Source organism: Gymnogyps californianus, chromosome 19, assembly GCF_018139145.2.
Source record: "Gymnogyps californianus isolate 813 chromosome 19, ASM1813914v2, whole genome shotgun sequence".
Taxonomy (NCBI): Eukaryota; Metazoa; Chordata; class Aves; order Accipitriformes; family Cathartidae; genus Gymnogyps; species Gymnogyps californianus.
Window position 1 is genome coordinate 417,319 of NC_059489.1, and position 20,952 is coordinate 438,270.

At 46.5% G+C, this 20,952-nt stretch overlaps 2 protein-coding genes across 3 annotated transcripts in view; one reads left to right on the forward strand and one right to left on the reverse strand.

Moving 5' to 3' along the window:
- The first annotated feature begins 309 nt into the window (after positions 1 to 309).
- On the forward strand, positions 310 to 20,880 carry PGS1 (phosphatidylglycerophosphate synthase 1). Its single transcript, XM_050908221.1, has 10 exons — positions 310 to 446; positions 5,239 to 5,428; positions 5,533 to 5,610; positions 6,709 to 6,808; positions 7,497 to 7,686; positions 8,047 to 8,225; positions 9,841 to 10,374; positions 14,722 to 14,870; positions 17,248 to 17,390; positions 19,224 to 20,880. Exons 1-9 carry the CDS (start codon positions 310 to 312, stop codon positions 17,365 to 17,367), a joined length of 1,677 nt encoding a protein of 558 aa, XP_050764178.1. The 3' UTR covers positions 17,368 to 17,390; positions 19,224 to 20,880.
- DNAH17 (dynein axonemal heavy chain 17) overlaps positions 19,057 to 20,952 on the reverse strand; it is a 37,301-nt gene continuing 35,405 nt past the window's right edge. For both annotated transcript variants that reach the window (XM_050908220.1, XM_050908219.1), the window contains exons 79-80: positions 20,191 to 20,416; positions 19,057 to 19,405 (exon numbers count right to left, since the gene is read on the reverse strand). In XM_050908220.1, coding sequence (XP_050764177.1) covers positions 19,158 to 19,405; positions 20,191 to 20,416 — 474 coding nt within the window. In that variant the 3' untranslated portion in view covers positions 19,057 to 19,157. The remainder of the gene's footprint in view (positions 19,406 to 20,190; positions 20,417 to 20,952) is intronic.

A 20,952-nucleotide genomic window follows, 5' to 3' on the forward strand; every position in this document is an offset into this window, starting at 1 on the left:
AGACACCGAGTCTGTCTGTCTGTCTGTCTGTCTGCCCGCCGGGCGGACCGGGCCGGGCCGGGGCCTCCCGGCAGCAGCGGGCTCGGGCAGGGCTGGCGCTGCGGGCCAGGGAGGCGCTAGGCCGGGCAGGACCGGGGCCAGGCCTCCCCGGAGGCCCCGGGCTGCCGCGCTCGGCCGAGGCCGGGGAGGGGGCGGGAGACCCGGCCGGGGGAGGGACCCGGGCGGCCGGCGGCGGCGGCCCGGAAGCGGAAGCGCGGGGGCGGGCGCGTCGCCATGGCAGCGTCCGGAAGCGGAAGGCGCGCGGGGCTGATGGCGGCGGCGGCGGGGGGCGCGGCGCTGTGGCGGCGGCTGTCGGCCTGGCTGCCGCGGGGCCGCCTGGGCCTGGCCGCGCTGCTCGGCCGCCTCTCCGACCGCCTGTCCCGCGGCCGCGACCGCCGCGCCCGCAGGTAAGGAGCCGCGCCGAGCCCAGCCGGGCTCCTCCCGGCGCGGCGGGCGAGGGGCTCCGCTCCCGTGCCTACGGCCCGGCCGCGGCGGGCGGGAGCCCTCGGCCGCCTCCGGTGTCGGTGTTGCGTTATGCGGGAAGGCCCGGCCGCCCGGGCGGGAAGCGCGCTGCCCCCTCGCTCGCCGCTTCTCCTTTCTCGGCGCGGCGCTGCCCGGGGGTTTCTGCCCCGTGCGTGCCCGACCGAAGCCGTTAAAAAACGCTCCGGAGGTGCGGGAAGTGACGGCCCTGCCGGTAAGGGACCCCTCGGCCTCCCCCGGGCTGGGCGGTTCCGCAGAAGCGGTTGCTGTTTTCCACAGTGAATCAGCTGCCGAAAAGGCCGGTCAGGCTTAGGGTTAGGGCTGGTTCCGCTCCTTAAGCTTGCTTTAGGCCGTCAGTCTGCACTAGCTGTCTGTTTGCCCTTAGGACAAGCGGTGTACTTTATTTCCTTCTTCTTTTTTATTTACTTTACTCCTGCTGTCTTTCAGGGGCTAAACGATATCACTGATGCGCTAGCGATAGCTTTCCACCTCGGCTATCGCAAGTGCTGGTCAGCCTCCGGAGCGGCGCTGCCCGGGGTTTAGGTGTTAGGCACAACCCGCCCAGACTGGGGTTTGTTTGTGGAAGGTGAGATCCCCCCGCTCCCCGTCAGAAAAGAGACGAGAACAGGTCTCAGTCCTGCCTGTGCTGGGGCTGCATCTGGCACGAGAGAGGTGAGGGGGGGAAGAGGGCCGCTCTTCCCAGCGGCAGTCACCGTCACACTGGAGGAGGTGAATTATCGAACCGCGCGCAGGGGGTGTTTTTGCCATCATTTTAAATGGATCTGAGTGGGCTGCTGTGGGAGGGAGCGGGCCTTCATTCCTCTTCCTACAGCTTGTTCCTGACATCTGCCTTGGGCAGCTGCGCAGTGAGCAGGATCCAGGAGCCGACTTCTGAAAATTACCCAAGCTCTCGTTTTCCTCTCTTTTCTTCCCCAGGGAGCGGAAGGGACGGGGAAGGCGCAGCTGCGGGGAGGTAGATCTGCCCTTCTCGGTGCTGGGCCGGCTGTGTGCCGTGCTAAAGGGAATGCACAGCCGCAGCCTCAGACTGTCGTTCCTCCAGTCAGTCTTTCCACAACCACGCTGCCCTGAACAGCTTCTCCTCTCCTTATTTTTGCCGCTGCCCCGCTGCCTTAGTTTTGCTGATGCTGCTCCTTTTGTGGGACTGTGCGATCAGGAGTACGATTTGTGCTAAAACCAAAACATTACAAAAACGGAGATGATTTGTCTTTCTGTAGAACTGTGACCTGGGTTCAGAAATGATCAAACTAAATGCTTCGAAGGAGTCTTTTAAAAAAAGGTCTTTTCCCTCAGTCTTTAGGCATCACTTTGCACTGTGTACTTGGTAAGAGAGCGCTGGAAGGATTCTGTGTTTTGTTTTAGTTAGTACGGTGCCTGATACAATCTTCTGTATGAGTTGAACTTATTTTTCTAAGGGTAGCGTCTCTCCTATCACAGCATGTCTTCACTCTCCTTTTCCCCCTGGACAGCAGATGTGCTGCAGTCGTCCTTGCTGTTGTCTCGGAGCCCTGTGTTAGCTGTGTTCTGCTGTATGTTCCTGGTTAAGCCAAGGAAATTCTTTTCAAACTACTCTTTTGGTTTCATCAGTGTTTTTTAGCATCGATAAATTACTAGACTGAGCCCTGGAAAGAGACAACTGAATTCAAAGGCAAGCAATTTGTAGATCCCCCGGTGTGGTGACGTATGCGTGGGTGAAAGGACGGTGCCGTATCCTGCAGTTTCACTTCACCTCTGGTTCTGCAGATGAGGTTTTACAGTGAATAAGAGTGTTTCAGCTCCATCATGAGTTTGTGTACCAAAACCACAATTTTTAAAAATAGAACAGACAAAAAAAATCCCTCATTTATATTTAGGGTCAACTTTTTATGCAGAAAAGATTTGAGGTGGTTCCTTTTAGTTCTGTTTTCTCTTTCCGGTTAACTCAATGATGTGGAGTACATGGGAAGGGCTCCCCCCCCCCCGCCCCATTTTCTGTTTCTCTGAAAGCTGGTTTGTTGAAGTATGGAATTTTGATGATTTCTTCATAATGTTACATGGTTTCTGAGTGTTGTGTGCGTACATTTGAAAGGGCTGGGTTGCACCTGGGGAGTCGCCTGAGCTATTTTCAGTCACTGGTAGGTAGAAGCTGCCACTTTGGTAGATGGTTGCTGTGCCATTGTTACTGCTGGCTGGAGCAAAATACTGATTTATGTGATAATTATAAAAACCTTAGGCTCTCAACACTGAGTAAGTTCTAAAATTTCAGTATTGGATTAAAAGATCAAACAGTGTAGATATACTGTAAATTGCGTAGGCAGTAAAAAAATCCAGAGTATAGAATTAGTGGATATCAATACGTGCATGGAATTAATGTGAAGGCTCAAACCAAATAGCGCTGGTGACGCAGATCGATTTTACTCCCTCAGCAGCACTGGGAAAGGACTGCCTGAAGAGCGCCTGGTCAATCCATAAACCTAACGTTCGGCCACGTAGAGTGAGGATGCAGTTTAACTTGCAGTTTTCGTACTCTTTGCCAGAAAACGGCTTCTTAGAACCGAGTTTCTGGAAAGTGGCTTCTCAGCCACTGTACTGGCTTCTGGAAGTATAACTGGCCAGGATTGACCAATGGAATAATAAGGAAAATATTCATCTCCTCTTGCTGATTAATTGTTATCATAAAATGCATAAAATTTGCCACTGTTACCTCAGTGGAAATAATTCCAGAGAGCGTAATTTGCAATCTGCAGGGCTAGGTTATAGCCTTGACTTTGTTACCGCTCTGCAAGCCATGCATCTTCTCGTTTTTAAAAAAAGTATTTTTGGATGCTAGTCTGAATTCACGTAGCTCGGTCTTCCTTGCTCTGTTTGCCGTGCTCACTTGGCGGTAACGTAGCAGTGGGTCTGTGCTCCCAGTGTGTGGCCTGTGCCTTGATGTGAGTTGAGCAAAGGTGCGCAAAGGTCCTGCTCAGGTTCTGTAAAGATTGACTAGAATGTGCTTGAAAAACAGTATTTCTTGTATTTCTTTTCTGCTTTGGTTTTTTTTTTTTTTTTTTAACATCTTCTATGGAATATTTCCATTGTTTTTAACAGCCTGTGTTGGTCATCTGTATAACTTCTGGGTATCAAGTCTGAGCCTGGTCCCCATGATCTGTTGAAAACCGCCATCCTAGGAATTCTTGCACAAATTGACTCAGATTTCTGTTGCGATGAATAGTCAGTGACAAACTAGTGGATTTTCCAGGAAACACAACTGCAAACTGTCTGGCTTCTGCGTAAGGGTATTCGGAAACCTTGCGAAGATCCACTGTTTTATCATGAAGCAAATGAGTGAGATCATCTTCCTGGAATCTGTGGTCATTTGGGCTTTGGATTGTGGTAAAACCTAAAAGTTCCTCGTAACAAATTCTGGTAAAGGTCATAATCAAGTTTCTTCTTGGTATGTGGTGGTGGCAGAATGCATCAGGATGGGTCACAAGATGGTGGCTGCCTGTTGGCCCAAGGGACCTGGCGTTCCTCTGGGATGAGACCAGCAGCCTTGGTTCTGTCCTGGCAGCAAGTCTGACTCCTGCGAGTAGGATTTGCAGACCAGAATGTTTTCTGTCAGATTTGGGGATGTAGTTCAGTCCATTGCTCGTCGATTCCTGGATCTCATGGGAGTTGCTGCTGCTAATTGTGCTGAAATGTGGTTTTGTCATGTGGACAAACTCCTACCAGGGGTTATTGTATGACTTGATGAATTTGCATGCATGAAGCCTCCAGAGAAGAAAAGATGCCATTTGCTTCTTGTCACCCCCCTAAGCGTGACTGTTAGCAGTGAGTTGGTTTCTTCCCCAAGTGACTTCAAAGGAATTAAATTTGTTCTGAAATTTCTTTTTAAAGAATGAGCATCCTGCTGTTTCCCTTACAGTTACTTTGAAGTTTGTAAGAGAAGTCTTGACCTTCTTTTAGTACTTGTGCAGAATGCAAGTGGCATCGTTGTAGAGGGCTGCCTGAAGTTTCTCAGTTGTGGTTCTTGGCTCGTACCTGTTGAAACACACTCGATCCTTTGGTACGTCGTTCTGGTGCTATGACTTCATTGCTTTTGCTAGGACTTGCGCTCAGGCACTTTGCGTGTTGTAGATCTTTTTTTGGATAAGTTTGAGGGGTTGAGGTGTTTTTCTGTTTTGTTAAAGAACTTTTAGAGTAGCATGATTTTTAAAACGTCTTTACCTGAAATAGAAACAACTAATCTTTAGCCCAGCTGAGAACTGAGCTGGACATGAAAGTGACTGTTGGCCATGGCAAAGGTGATGCATGTGTGATAAAGACAATTCAGAAGTGACTGATTACAGGTATAGCTGGTACCACAGCGGCACCGCCAGACGTCCAGTCTGTGGGTGTTTGGGAGAGTTCACGTCCTCAGTTTCTTCAGCTTCCAGACTGTTTCCTCTCCTGTGTTCCTGTTCTGATGAAAGAGTTGTTTCCCCTCATCTCCCCTGCCAGCTAGGTGAAGGAGCTGATGATGTTAAGATCTGTTCTCCCACCTTTTGCCTGTGTTTTTCTATTTCTAGTTTTGGCTTTGCCTGATTCAGCTGGGATTATGGAAGGGGAAAGGCATTCTTGCCATTGCGGATCCTTACAATGTATTGGCCCTGGTTGCAGCTCTTTCTTTACTTACTTGGAGGCTGTTTGTGGGAAGTGAAGGCTCCACCATAAAGAATTTCTCCATCTTTCTTTTCACAGATCATCATGGCTTCTTCTAGCCCCGTTGCTCACCCCTCCTGTTCCTGTGATCACAGCCCCACCTTGTTCGCTCTGTCCAGAAGGAGCACACAGGTTCCAGTGGATCGGGAATCTGGTTCCAGAGTTTGGGATCTCCAGCTCGCATGTCAAGGTGCTTTCATCCCCAGCTGAATTCTATGAACTCTTGAAGGTGAGTTGTGGGTTCCAAGTTGTGGGAATGTTTTTTGGGGTCATTAGCTCCTAGTGATCACAGAGACCAAGGACGAAACTGATCTTATTTTCTGCTGCTCCCAGGTGCAGATAAAAACAGCCGAGCAGCGAGTGGTGATGGCTTCACTGTACCTGGGAACGGGGCTCCTTGAACAGGAGCTGGTGAGTGTGGAAGGGGTTTGGGAAGGGGAGAAAGTGAATGCAGAAAGAAAATGCCTACCTTTGCAAAAAGCATCCTGTTCCTGCAGGTACAAGAGGTGTATGTGAGGTGGAGTTTGTAAGCTTGTAATGTCCTTAAAACTTTCATATAGGGATTTACTTTACATGCGTTTTCTCCTCTCCTTGAGAGTTTTCTCAGGTTTCCTGGCTGCATTTGTGTACTTGTATGTGGGGTGGCAGAGGGAGGAATTTGGAAGGGAGGCGCATGGAATTTCTGTTTTAAGCCTAGTACAGAGCCATGGAACTACTGAACTTTTTCACAGGATAATGAGCCTGGATCTCTCAGGCTGTTAGAGGTTACTGGCATAGTGTTCAAAGGGTTTTTGCAGAACTGTGGGATCATGGGTAACTTTTTTTCCTGGCATTTTTCTTGAACATGATTAAGTTGTACGTATGTAGTGCTATGTTTTGTCCTCCAAGTACAGTATGCAGATGCAGTATTAGCTCTCTGCATTTAAGACAGAGGTCAGTTTTGCTTCATGGTGTTTACCTTTTCTGTTTCCTGTTCTTCCCTCTAGAAGACCTTTAGGGAGAAGCCTGACCTTGGCCAGTTTCTTATGTTAGAATGCAAATTCCACAGCAGGGTAAAGGTGGACAGAGTCCTGCACAGAGTTTTGTGCCTGGCTTTGTCTGGGCTTGTACACAAGATTTGAGTTTGCATGTGACAAACAGCCTTGTAGTTAAGGAATAAAACTGCCTCTGCATCATTTGTGAACTCCTACCAAGGTTTCTCTTTGGTAATGCAAATCTGTGATTTGGGCATGATGTTGGGACTTTTTGTGCTAATATTAATTGCTCTTCAGAGGCTTGAAGAATGTGCGCATGTAAAATTGATGCCCTTTCATGTATTGCTTTAGGCTGATAGAGTAGGATGCCAGTCTGACAGATGCAAAGTCTAAACTAGCAGTGTTTTGCATGAGTAGGAAAGACTTATACTAGGGTGTGGAAGCTTTCGTGGCCGCTGGCCTCCTGGTTGCTGAACACTTTCCTTATAAAGCTTTATTTGCTTTCTGTAATGAGTAGAGAAATCTCTCTCTGCAGGTGGATTGCTTAGAAGAAACACTGGAGAAATCACTGCAAACAAAAGGATCGTCTAACCTCAGAGTTTCCATTCTTCTTGACTACACCAGGGGATCTCGGGGTAGATATTACGATGCTTTGCTTTCTTCAAAGGCTTATTTTACGGTTAGGCTGGATAAACTGTTTTTTCAGAGAGAGGCTGTCTTGACCAATTGGACCTACTTGCTTAAATCATCTACCTTTCAAAACTGGCCTTTTGTATACCAGTAACTACTTATTCCCAGAAAATCTTCAAGCTGAGCAGCTTTTCTTCCAAAAATAGGTGGTAGGAGCGAGAAGGGCCAAACTCTGCTCTGTGCAACTTGTGCTTTCTTGCTTAGTTCACTTGTCAGTGCATTTGCCCTTATCCGTCACGCTCTCTTATATTTTCATTTTTAAAGGAAAGTGGGAATTGTTGGAAGTAGCAGTACACTTAATCAGAAACCTTTGCGGTCACTCTTTGTAGCATGTGTTACTAGTGCTAGGTGTGGCTTGATTAAGAAGCTCGAATGGAGTCAGACCTGCTCAGTGACCGTTTCCAAGGCCCATTCATCAAAGAACTTACAGTTCTGGATGTCGATTTCAATATTGACATAGTGCAATTGAAAGCGATTAAAAAAAAAAAAGAAAAAAGAGAGCATGTTAAGTGCCAGCAGATGAGATGGGTGCTCGTTCTGTAACCAGCTTCTAGCCGAGGAGCTGTGGTGCCATGCCGTGATGTATCCCCTCACTGGTGTGATCCTGTGTGTGAAACTCCCCTTGTCTCCCAGGTAGGAAGAATTCTCGAACAATGCTAATTCCCTTGCTGCAGCGATTCCCTGAGCAAGTCCGTGTGTCCCTCTTCCACACTCCAAACCTGCGTGGACTTCTCAGGCTCCTGATTCCAGAGCGTTTTAATGAGACCATTGGACTGCAGCACATCAAGGTCTATCTCTTTGATGATAATGTGATCCTGAGCGGGTGAGTCCTGCCTCTTCAGGCCCTTATATGGTTCATTTAGCTGAGGTTTTGAGGCAAGGTATGCATGCTACCAATGTTGTCTGAACTTCATTATTTGCATCTGGGCTTTCTGTAGTGATCATATCAATGCTCTTCTGAGATGGAAGAGCAACCACAGCTCTTCCATATGAAATTCTCATATGAAAGAGAGAGTCTTTCTCAAAAGGAAAAAAGAAAGATTTCTTGAGATTCAAAAGGAAATGGCCAATTTGTACTTTAGTCCAGTTATGTGCAGAGTGAGATCTGTAACCTAGGCTGGGGTGTTCAGAATCATATGCCTATGCTCTGTTCTGGAGCTCAACTCTTCTTTTTCTCTCCTAGCGCAAACCTGAGTGATTTGTACTTCACCAATCGTCAGGACCGCTATGTTCTCCTGCAGGACTCTCCTGAGATAGCAGACTTCTTCACGGAGCTAGTGGATGCGATTGGAGATGTGTCTCTGCAATTACAGCAAGATGATACAGTCCAGATGATGGAGGGGATGGTACACCCGTACCAAGGTAGGAGGGAGTTATCTTATCTGGTTGGATGATACGGTCCAGAGGAGGGGAATGACAGCCAGGGTTTAAGGATGACTTGAACTCCATCCATTTGTGAATTGCTGAGTGTCTGACCACTGTGTACAGACTGTGGGGTGTCCCATTTCTCTGCCTTCCATTATTAAAATCAAGATTGCTAGAGTTTTGAGACTGGATCTATCAGAGTGTTCCTACCACAGTGGCTATCACAGTGGCTATAACCAGCTGATCTGGTGGAGAGTGCAAAGGCTAGAAGTTCCTCTGTAACTGTCTCATCGCTTCTTCATAATTCTGCTGCTTATGACCTTAAATAAGAACTTGTATTCCTTGAAAGGTTCTTTCTACTTTTGATATTAATGTCTATAATTCTAGATGTTCTGTGTGTACATATTCTGAAAGTTTCATGAATGTAGTGCTCTTTTTGGTAATTAATATTTTGTAGTCGAGTCTATTCTGAGAATCAAATGAATATTGGATTAGGAAGACCGAGAACAAGTGTTGAAGTGGGCAGAGAAGAGCATCTATCTGTCAGGCTGATTGCATCATAAGTTTTTGTCCTGGCCTTGTGCACTGCTGTGTGATTGTTGTGGTTTAACCCCAGCCAGCAACTAAGCACCACAGGGCCGCTTGCTCACTCCTCCCTGCTCCCACTGGGATGAGGAGGAGAATTGGGGAAAAAAAACCCCCAAAACTCATGGGTTGAGATAAAAACAGTTTAATAACTAAACTAAACTAAAATATAATAATAACCATAATAATAATAAAATGTAATAATAATAATAGTAATGAAAAGGAATATAATTTAAAAAAAAAAGGAGAGAAATAAAACCCAAGAAAAGACAAGTGATGCACAATGTAGTTGCTCACCACCCGCTGACAGATGCGCGAGCAGTGATCCGCCCCTCCTGGCCAACTCCCCCCTGTTTCTATACTGGGCATGATGTTCTATGGTATGGAATATCCCTTTGGCTAGTTCAGGTCAGCTGTCCTGGCCATGCTCCCTCCCAGCTTCTTGCACGCCTGCTTGCTGGCAGAGCATGGGAAACTGAAAAATCCTTGACTTAGGATAAGCGCTACTTAGCAACAGCTAAACCATCAGCGTGTTATCAACAGTATTCTCACACTAAATCCAAAACACAGCACTGTACCAGCTACTAGGAAGAAAATTAATTCTAACCAGGACAGTGATGTAAGCTTAGACTGTGGGCAGTAGTGTGGTTTTTGGGTTTTTTTTGTTTGTTTGTTTTGTTTTTGGGTTTTTTTTGTTGTTTTTTGTGTGTGTGTATGTTCCAGTTCATTCTCGGTTACCATTTTAGCTTTGCCCTGGTCTTTTCATTTCTCAGTGGATTTTTCAAGCTGCTGCTGGTCTAGTTTCTTGCCCTTCTTAAAGCTGAATGTTTTTCTTCTGTAATGTAGCTTTGCTAACCTTAAAACGTCTGTTTTTGAGACTTAGGGAAGAAAGTTGTGTGGTCTTTGTGTTAGCACCTTTTTGTTCTGATACTGGTGTCCTGTCAGTAATTTTTCCCACTACATAATAGGTGGTGCGTAGCTCTGTACCTTTAGGTCTCAAACACGATCTGTTGTGGGTTTCCTGCAGGAGACAAGATGGCTTACTGTGAGATAGCAAATCGAAGAGTCATGGAGGTGATCAACTGTGCCAGGACACGACAAGAACTCCTTCACGCAAAGACTTTCCACAGCAGCCAGGAAGGCAGCTCCTTGTTATCCCAGCAAGGCTCTCAAGCATCTGGGGGTCTGAAACCAGAACCTGACACCTGGATCTATCCCTTAATCCAAATGAAACCTTTTGGGATTCAAATAGATGAGATGGTCACAGAGACGCTGCTGACAGAGGCTGAGCGGGATGCCAGGATATACCTTACCACTGGCTACTTCAACCTGACACAAGCTTACATGGACCTCATTCTGGGCACTAGGGCTGAGTATCGGATTCTTCTGGCCTCACCGGAGGTGAATGGTTTTTTTGGTGCCAAAGGGGTGGCAGGTGCCATCCCTGCTGCCTATGTTTACATTGAACACCAATTTTACAGTGAGGTCTGCTACCTTCACCAACAGGAGAGGGTCCAGCTGCAGGAGTATTCTAGGGCTGGGTGGACTTTCCATGCCAAAGGTAAGGTGTCCGTTTCCCAAGAGGACTTGTTCGGAAGGCGTTTCCGACTTGCGCATATTTGGATTGCACAACTAGTGAGGGGGTGGCTGGGTGCCGAGTCTAGACTTAACCTCCAAAATACTCATCCAAGGTTCGAACATCTTGCTTGCATAAACCTGGAAGGTTTGGATCACTCAGGGGACAACCATGCAAAGTCATGTCTTGCCTCTGGATTTCTGATTCGAATATAGTCCCAGAGATTATACAGGAATTGTCCCTGTGGTGACAGTAAGGCACTGTCTTGATGTGAAACTTGATGTGAAAGAAGAGGAGGCATCTGGATGTATTTATGATCGCAGTAACAGTTGTGATTCAGTTTCTTGTCAGTGATTCAAACTCTTGCCAGTTTCAGCAACGAGAAGCGATGACTGTGTCAGGGACCCCAGGGCGGGATCTGCGGCAGGAGCAGGAAGGGAGCTCGCTAGTGGTGACTCCCCAGTGGTCCTGGATGCCGCGTTCTCTTGGCACCAGGTCTTCATGGGGATGATGCACGTATTGAGGAATTTGTACCAGCTTCTGTTTACGGCATACAGGAAAGTGCAGCATAGTGAATAACTGCACCCATGTGCCTTCTGGGAGCTGGAGGCAGCTGGAGGGGAAGTTGCTGAGAAATGAATATTGCTTAACAAATGTAGTTAATAATAAACAAAAATAATTAATACTGCCATCATGGTCTTCTGTAGAGGACCCCAGCTTCTTTCTTGCTTGATAGGTTATGTACAACTTTCTACAAGCTCAGTGCCACCTTGACCAAAGCATGAATGTTTTGCCCTGAGTGGTTGCTGCTGGTTGTGTCTCTAAATTTTCCTTCCAGAAAATGCAGTCCTTGACTCTTACGTTCTCCTACTTTATACACAGTAGTAAGTATTTGATTGCTCAGTAGTAGATTTTAATAATGCAAATAGCTTAGAAAGTCTACTTAATTGAGTTTTTTTTTTCTTTTTTTTTTTTTGAGAAGTCTAATGCATGTGACACTTTATAAATATCGAGGTTGTTACAGTCTTCCCACGTGGAGGTGCACCAGTGGAACACCTCACAAAATGACTCGGTCTCATGGTCAGGCATGGCCCTCAGCCAAGCTGAGACATCTTTGCCGTGTTCCACAGCATCTTCTGTTACTCTGATCTTCTGCAAGCAGAGCTGTGCACCGTGTCACTGTGTCACTTCCTGAGATGGCTCACTGGTCCCCTAGGACAACTCTATTACTGTAAGCAGTACCCAGTCTGGCACTAATTAAGATGCAAGTTTTCCCAGCCGGCTTTGCAGTGTGCTGAGGGGCACTTCCATTGTTTGCAGCTGGAAGGATGCAGCCCGCGGGGCTCCGGCCTGTTCCTGTTCCGGAGTTCTTCTTCAGCTGTTTGTTTAAGGAGACTAGCTGTTAATGATTCTGGGAATGCCTCTATCTGCCCTGCTTCCTGCAGGGCTGTTCAGGAGAAGGTTCAGAGGTGGTAGGGAGAGAAAGCTGCTGAGTAGGCCTTCTCTTGACTGAAGAAAATACACGAGTGTTACTAGGCTGCCTCTATGTTGAAACTACAAACCTTTCTAACGAGTGTTGTGCCTCTCCTGCAGTGAGATCAGTAACCCTAGTGCAGTAAACCCCTTATCTCAATCCAGGGCGGCCTGAAGGAGGTGCCTGCCTGGCTGGGAACTCCTGCGTGGTCTGTCTTCCAGGAACCATGTGCTCAAGCGATCTGTGGTTCGCAGGTTCCCCCTCTTGCTGGGCACTGCTGACTCTGAGTGGGATTTTGTAGCTTGGCATGGATTGAGCTCGGAAGGCATGGGCAGCTTTACCAAGCTACCAAAGTGCATGTGGCAGTCAATCCCTTTTTGGGCCAGCTGTGCCTTCTTGTGGAAGTGCTTTGGGCTCAGTCTGCTGTATGGTATTCTCTTTGAGAGAGGGATACAAGACTCGAGAAGTTCAGCAGCTCCTGTGCTTGGCAGGAGGGACGGTCGGAGATGTTTGCTGCCTTGTTTCCGTTTCCTCTTCGGAGTGCTGGAAGGATCAGCTTGTAGCTCCCTTCTCTGGCACGCTCTGCCCTTTGGCACATGTTTGATTCACCCGGCTTCCTTCTGCAGGAGTCACGCAGTGTGTGTGAAAGAGAGGACAGGGCAGAAGAGGGAAAAGGAGGAAACCCTGGAGGCAGATGAAGGGCAGTTGCACATGGAGTCTGGCTCCTGGAAGAGGACGTGAGATCTCTAGCAGCAAATAGTGCCCGTTAATACTTCCTTCTTGGGCTAAGACGAAAGACACCCTTTAGCCTCCTATAGGATCTAGCTGATTTACACCAAACGCTGTGGTGCTGTGACTGCTGTTTTGTAAACCCTTCCAGCTCCTCCTAAAACATGTTGTATCCTCATGCACAACTTCACACAGTGTGTATTCCCACCAGGGTTACGGCTGTCCTTAGGTTCGTTCAGTTCAAGTGCAGTTGTAGCAGCGCAGTTCAGAGCGCTGCACCGCCGTCGTGCACGTGTGAGTAGGAAATGCAGACCTTTGCAACGAGGGAGGCTTTCCTGGGTGTAACATCATGAAGCCTACCTGCAGCAGTGCACATCTACCCGTCTCCTGCCGCGTTTCTGGGTGTGGTGGTGTGAGTGACACAGGTACATCCTTTAGGATTATGGTCCCTTCCATGGAAGTGTCGGGTGACAGAGTGCCGGGCAGGTGGCTGTTTGCTCCGAGATAAACCTGCATTACTGCTATTGAATGGTGACTGGGAAACTGCGCTTCCCCTTTCTGGAAAGGTGAGTCACTGTTTGAGCAGATCCTGCCAGGTGGCCATAAAGCCAGAGAGACCGTAAAGGTTTTAGGGCTGCTGCGTGACTGCTTAGGAAGAGCAAGGAAGCGTGTTCCTCATGGCTGCTGCCCGGGCAGAGCTCTGGCCCGCTTTTGGGAGCCTTGTGCTGCGGCTGGGCCGGGGCACCACGCAGCCCGTGGCAGCCGTCCTGCTGGGTGGCAGAACTTGCCGAATCTCTGTGCCACTCAGGTGCTTTTTGCAGCTCCTGGAGCCCCCTGCGTCAGCACTCCCGCCCTTCTGTGGGTGGGGGTGAGCCTGCGGAGGAGTCGGTCGTGCCGCTGAGTTATGGGCAGTGCCAGCCCCGAGCCAGGAGGTGTAACTGAAAGTGGCAGCAAAGCTGCTGAGTGTGTGCGATGTGGGGGCGGGGAGGAGGTTACAGGAACCAGCGGTGAATCGGCAGCTTCTTACTCAAGGCATTCTTGGAACTGCTGTGGGGTTGAGTTAGGAAACCTGCTTCTATTTTAAGGACTAGGTGGTTTTTATGCTATGGTTTCTTTGTTGTAGTCTTTGTGTGACTTGCAGTAGGGATAAGCCATCTATCAGGGACCTGCCCAGGCTGTTCTAAGTGCTTGTGCTGTGCTACGTGGAGAGCAAGCACTTCTTGGATCCATTTATACACAGAGAATGGCTGTATAGACTACTCTTGGCAGTAGTCCTGGCTCTCCTGTGGCATCCCTAGCTGTTCTTCCCTGCCATGCTACAGTAGTGTGCTTGAGAATAGTATGGTGTTTCCATCTTGCGCTTGAAAAAACAGTCCTGGGTTGTATCACGCTTGCTCTTGTTGTTGCACTGGCGAAGTTGTGTGTGAACTGCAGTGGTGAGTGGGCTTGGGAGTCTTGCATCCTGGCAAGAGTTTGATTTCATCTTTGGGTGGCTCCTCAGGAAGTGAGTGGGTGTAATAATTTGCACTTCTCTTACGAGTCTTTATTTCATGTGAATTCACCTGTCAGAGCAGGGAGATGCCTCTTCATGTCGCTGTCGTGTGTAGTCTCGGGAAAGGGGTTAGTCACTGTGCAACTGTGCTGCTTCCAGGTCTGGAACTGGCTGGTCCAGGCCTGGCTTGTCTGCCTGGTGCTCTCTTGCTTGGTGTAGGTTTTCCTTTACTGAAAACCTGTTTGTCTTATTTCAGTGTTTCTGAAATATGCCGTGGTGCAAAACGACCGCTAACTTAATGATAGTGACTCATTCTAGATTATTTTGGGGGCCCTCCCTGCAGTGTATTTACATTCTGAAGAATGTGTCCATAGGGCGGCACTGAGCGTGCTGCAGCCCCCTGTTAAGAGCACACAAGTTTGGACAATGCAAGCTGTGCAAGGGTACCCCAAGGTTCATACGAAACTTTACAAGGCACGCTAGACCATCTGCAAGGAAGCTTGCTTTGTGTCATGATCTTTTATAGTTACTGTAATCTAACATGTTTAATTCATTCTAAGTGAAGCGATTGTGTGAGGCTACCCCGGTCACTTCCTTTGTCTGCCACGCTTCCTTTCTTCTCCTGTTTTTCCTGCAGGCCTCTGGCTGTACCTGGCAGGAAGCGATCTTCCCTGCCTAACTCTGATTGGCTCTCCTAATTTCGGATATCGATCAGTTCATCGTGACTTGGAAGCTCAGGTTGCGATAGTGACAGAAAATAAAGCTTTGCAGCAGCAACTGCATCGGGTAAGTGGCTGATTATGGGGAGATAACATGGATGTTGTGCTTCTTGGTCACACAGGGAATGCTGATGATGCAGTTGCAATAAAAACCTACAGCTACAATAATTCAAAACCTTCTTGAGCATAGGAAGTCTCAAGGAGCTGTCAGTTAAGTGACTATTGATGAGATGCCTGCTGCAAGTGCCTGTTTCTGGGAAATGGAGGCCATAACGGGAAAGAACATGTGTCCCCAGTGAACTCGAGTATCAGGAGTGCTCAGGCACTGGATGCTGAGAGACACAGCATTCAGAGAGGATCTGCTGACTCTTCTCTGCTCACTGATCACATGGCACGTGCTTGGGCCTTATCCCCAATATTTGGGCATTGCCAAGTTCACGCCATACTCTAGGATAATGAGGTCAGGCCCTTTGAATTGCTGATCTTGGACTTCTGGAGGATTTTGCTTCTCAGGCATTTGGGAAATCCTTTGTAGGAATATAAATGCCAATCAGTTAGCTTTTGGGTGTCTGCCCACCGGCTGTGGAGGTGAACAAAGGCAAGGGATATTAGTGTAGTTTCTACAAGAGGAGGATTTCTGGGCTGGTTGGATTGCCCATGAAGTTATATGACCTAATATAATCTTGAATAATAATACAACATTATATAATCTTGACACAAACATTTTTCAGTGGTTTAATGTTCAGTGTCCCAGTTTTGTTTTGTTTTGTTTTTCTTTTATTTAGGCAGCTTGGACTGCTCAGCACTTTTGCTGCTTCTCTAAGTCCTGTCTGGCTCTCTAGCTGTCTTGACTCTGAATCTTCTGCTGGAACTGACAGTGTCCCAAGTAATTTCTCATGTAGTGCTCTGATACAAAGCAAATTGGTTTGGTGCCTCTGTGTGTGACTTAGGGATCTCAAAAATGTGTTCAGTGAAGCCACATCCTGGCATAAGAAGGCACAGTTGTCTTCAAGATCAATGGGAATTGCCCTATTGCATCAGGGCTCTTCCACAGGATGAGTCAGAGTATATCTAATCAAAAACAATTCTATTACTGGAAGAGTTGCTTGAGTATTTCAATTCATATCTTGCCTCTACTTGTTCCTAATGGAAGGGGAGAATCAATGAAAATATGACAAAGGAATTTTCTCAAACAGTGCTGCAGTGATCTAATTTAAAGGACTTTAAACCATTCCCGTTTGCTGGAAGCTGATTTTGAGATTGGCTGTTTGTTTACTGTTCTGTGATCTTTGTTTAGAAGACTTAATACATTACTGGTACGCTGCCATGAAATCACTTTGCCTACATAACATTCAGTTCCATTTTAAAAATGTGTGGTGAGATTTGGGAAGAAATTTGAGTGGTCTGGGTATCTTTGGATGCTCCACTGAATGAACCGAACTTCAATTTGGATAACTGGTCTCGCTTCCAGTGATCAGACGACCTCACTGTATCAGATGACCACGGTGCAGAATCTTCATAGCAGGGGTGACTATAGCTGTTGGAGCATTTGGGGTTTCTAAAATCAGACTGATTTGGCACATAAATGTTGTCTTTCTGTTGTTGGTTCATCTTTTTGGTGTTACTTTCCAGCGCTCGGTTCCTGCTTCCCTGTTCCACCCTGAATTTAAACAGTGCAGAGTATTTTCTGTTGTTTATGACAGCTTAGCTAATGAAAAAAAAAAGATTGTGAACAGACTTACAGTAGATGGTCTGCTCCTTGTTTGCCTGCAAATCTAGAAACCTGACTGGCTTTGATAAGAAAACCGCTTCTACCTTTGATCAAACAGCTGCTTTCACGTGCATTGTGAGCATGTATTATCATCGTGATGGTTCATTTCCTCCTTCAGCAGTATTGTGTACACACTGGAGAAGCCTAAGTGTTTCTGGTAATTTAGTTGAAATCATGACTGCATATTCATTTGAAAACACAGCGATTGAGCTGTGTCTAGAAAGAGCTGCGTAAGCCAGTCTCTTGAGATTATGGTAAGGTTTCCTTTTCTGGCAATTACAGTGAGGGATTTAGGATTTTTCTGAAACTGAAGCTTAGCTCTCTTGCAGCTGTGGGGCACAAAAGGGCAAAACCTTCTACCTTTGCTCTTTGTAGAGTTTGAATTGCTAATTCTTGAGGTTTGGTTACTGAGCGCACTGATAGTCATCAAAAGGTGGAGTGCTGTGGCAGGGGGGTGTGAAGGACAGATCCTGTGCCAGCTCCTTGGTGGTTTAGTTGCTCTGGGAGTTGTGCTGCATGGAATGAGACTCTTATGTTCAGGCTTGTGGGAGAAATGATGCATCCTTTTGGCAGGATCTGTGGCCAATTTTATCTGAGAATTTGCTTTTCTTAAAGGCCATTATATAATTTAACACTTAGGATTTACTGGAATGATGTTTCTTTCCCTGTGTAGGAGCAGGAGCAGCTTTACCTCTGCTCAGGTGTAGTCTCATCATCAACATTTGAGCAGCCGAATCGTTATGTGAAACTGTGGGTGAAGCTGGTAACACCTCTGATCAAGAATTTCTTTTGAAAGAAGAAAAGTTGCTGCTTTGGGTGAGTTTTCTGCCATTCCTGTGGGGAATTTATATTGCACTGACTGCAATTAGTAAGTAAGTGCAGTACTCTCTATCATGTGGAAGAAATAGATGATGGAAACATAGATGATGTGGGGGAAAAACAGGTATCTCTCTTCTTCTGGGGTACTTGCCACTGACTAGAATCATTGCTCAAGGTCTATATTGGGTTTCATCTACTAGAATTTCTGGAAGGGTCAATGAAAGAGAACCCACACAAGGGTATTTCCCATGCATAGAAATAAAACTTCCATTTCTGAAATATCCCTCAGAGTTTTGTGGAGAGGGACTGTGTTTATTTTATCTTGACCAGCTAATAGAAAACATTGTTGGAATATTTAAAACGTTTTGTCATCTTTTTATCTGATCAGTGCTTTGCTTTAACCTTGTAGATGTTGGTTAACGGGGCACTTGTTTTTGCTTTTCTGCTTCGTACAGTGTCCTGGATTTGCCAGGCTGTTCGACTGCCTGGTAACTGGAGCCCTTCTGAGCTTCATGGAATCGCTCTTAGATTTTTTTTCTGTGCTGTGCACATAGTCCATGCAGTTGGCACCTAAGTGTGTGCCCTTGATGCTGAGTGTTCACACATCCATTTTAATTACATAAATATGGCCTCCATCTCTGGGGTTGTGTATCTGGCTCCTCCATGTTAAGATGTGTTACGAGTGTCTTTCATGATTTGTGGAGAGGGCATGAGAGGACTTTTGGTGCTAATGTGATTTCTGGGTGTTACTTGCTGAAAGTGGGAGGCTCAAACCATAACACATGTCCTGCGAAGAAGTTGGTTGGGAAGGCGGATAAAAATGTGTTAGAGCGCAGGCTTGGGCTGCCCTGTGAGTTTCACTGGTGCAGTATGTGCAGTGTGTTCTGATCTTGTATTGCCAACAGAAGGGATTTCTGGCACCTGAAGAGGCTGAAGGTAAGTGTAAAGCTTGATGGTGATTTATTCTAAACACTACTACTTTATAAAGAAACAAGCAGCTCTACTTGCCTCCCCTTGTGGCTTTTCTTACCACTAGCTGCAAGGGAAGTTTTATGCAACTGTATTTTAGAACTAATTGTTCAGATATTTCACAGGGTGGGATTTTGGTGAATTATTTTATGCTAGAGGGACAGGCATTGGCTTCCGTATGGTGGCCGGAGCAGCTCTAATCACTCTAATAGGTATTACTGCTGATACAAATAATTTGTTGTGAAAGAAAGGATAGAGTAGATTCTATAACCTAGAAATAGACAGAAACATACTTCAGAGATTGACCTGTTTGCAGCTGGACTTTCTTTGGGTTGTACAGGTTGATGTGTTGGTGAACTGGGCCAAATCTGCACCTTTCTTCTTCTGTCTGGTCCAAACAGATACATGCTTCCACGCAGGAATGTGTTGGGCACACGGCTTGATGAATTTCTGCTCACAGTTAGCACTGAGCGATCAAACAAATAGCTGTGGAAAGACAGAGAGCTATGAGAAGGAAAGGAATCCGGATAGTTGCATGCAATTGTTCCGTTTGGCTTCCTTTGGTGGTCTGGCTCTCAACCAGCACTTTATCAGAAACCACCAATTGAAAACCAGTATCCGTCATGAGAAACTTCATGTATTGTAAGAGCAGACTCCACATGACAGCAATTCCAGCACTGTTTTTATTGATACTTTGCTAAAATAGTTCTGGTACAATCAAACTTAGATTAAGTTACACAACTTTGAGGTTTTTTGCAAGTAAAAGCATTTGCTGTTTTCCATAGTCATTCAAGTTTAGATCTGTAGGAGCAGAGCAACAGCGGCAAGGATCCACTTAGCGGCTTTTTCTTTTGTCTTTAGGTTAAAGGTCCAGACATAGGTGGGACCTCGCATCCGTGTCTTATAGACAGGACATTCATAGACGTTCTTGGTGTCCATGCGGTCCACAGGGATGGCTCTGATGAAGATGACTGGCATCGTGGGCGTCAACTCCTTCAGTCGAGCGTCTGCGATCACACCAGAAGGGATGTCCCATCGAGCACCTGCAATATTATGAAATTGTCAGGGTACCAGCTACCCAGTGGCTTTTTCACTTAGAGGGGGCTGTTTTCGTAACTACTAATGGGTGGGAAGGAGTTGCTCTAGCAGCACAGTCGAGGATGGAGTGTGAAGGTTGGGTAGCCATGGCTTAGTAGTCATTAGGGCTAACATGTTATCATCTCACTGTGACTCATGAATGCATTTTGCCTTACTGTGTGTGGGATGTCTAAATAAATTCTGTCCCCACTCATCCCTTCAGCACCGGGTTTGCATGAAAGTTGCATAGCTGAAGGTAGAATTTGGCCCTGGTGGGAACTACGATAAGCTGTCCTACGTGGTCTGTGCTCTTGTTGAAGTGGACTCCTTTGGTGCTCTGCTGATAACTGCCATCTCATTCCCCTGCATTTTTTAGCAGTAATTTTTTTAGGTTCTGAGTTTCCTGATTTGTCTTACTCACACATCAAATAAGAGCGTAATATATTTATTCACTAGAACCATGTAGCTTCAGACAACCCAGTCCTCAGGTTCCTGATAGGCAGTCTGAATTTCCAAAAAAACAGTTTCTGGTTTGTGAAACTCTGCTTGTAAACTGGACGGGTGCTGCCCTCAGCTGGCATGTCTCTGACGTTAGCGTGGAATAAAGGCTCCGCTGCTTGGAGCTTTTGCAAAAGCTGTACAAATTCACATAAGCCAGTGAGTACTAACACCTGCTCTGTTTGCAAGAATTTTTAAGGCTGAACTGGGCTTCTTTCTCTGTGTCTGAAACATAAAAGATGCAGTCTTTTACCTTCCATGAATAATCCATGCACGTAGGAGCCTTCTCTGGGTGGAGCTGTTATATCCTCGCGGTTTTTCTTAGTCACTTCCACTGAAAGACACATCTTGTCCAGTGGCCATTCGTTCTTTCTGGCTGTGGACTGCATGATAGCAGTGAGGAAGGACTGGGGATTGAAGAATCCTGCCAGCCACACTGTTGCAGGCAGCACAAAGTCTGTTGTCCAGACTTCCAGTTCCTGGAAAATAAAAACAGCAAAGTACTTCAGAGTGAAGCATGGCCTTTGAGCAGCAGAATACTGCTTTGCGATATGGTGTGACAAAGAGCTGATGCTTCACTGTGCCTGACACGAGCTTCAGGTAATCTTCCAGATGGGGAGACTAGGATGGAGGTGGTCTGTGATGAATAAATAGCAGATTCCACTGCAGCAATGAAACTTAAATCGTTAATTTGGATTGCAGTAAACACTGCTATTATTTTTTTAACAAAGCCACACTTTAAATAGATGGTTTTATTAAATATTTTTTTCTTCTGAGAGATATAAAGTTATGATGGGGTTAGCTAATGTTCTTTTGAAACAGTGATATACTCTAATGGTGAACCCTTTCCAAACTTCTGCTCTTATTCTTGGGGTAACAGGCCATTTCAGGTACTTCAAACTGCTTAAATTAATATTGAAAAATAAACCAGTTAACCACTGTACACTGGTGAAGGCGATTCCTGGTCTTCTGTGGTATCCGCTTGCGCCATAAGATTTAATTTTCACAAGAAATC

What these genes read in the sequence shown, in the direction of transcription:
- PGS1 (XM_050908221.1), top strand. Translation starts at nt 310, where the DNA reads ATGGCGGCGGCGGCGGGGGGCGCGGCGCTGTGGCGGCGGCTGTCGGCC. An exon ending in CGCGACCGCCGCGCCCGCAG is followed by an intron (nt 447 to 5,238) that starts GTAAGGAGCCGC and finishes TTCTTTTCACAG; the next exon opens with ATCATCATGGCTTCTTCTAG. An exon ending in CTACACCAGGGGATCTCGGG is followed by an intron (nt 6,809 to 7,496) that starts GTAGATATTACG and finishes CTTGTCTCCCAG; the next exon opens with GTAGGAAGAATTCTCGAACA.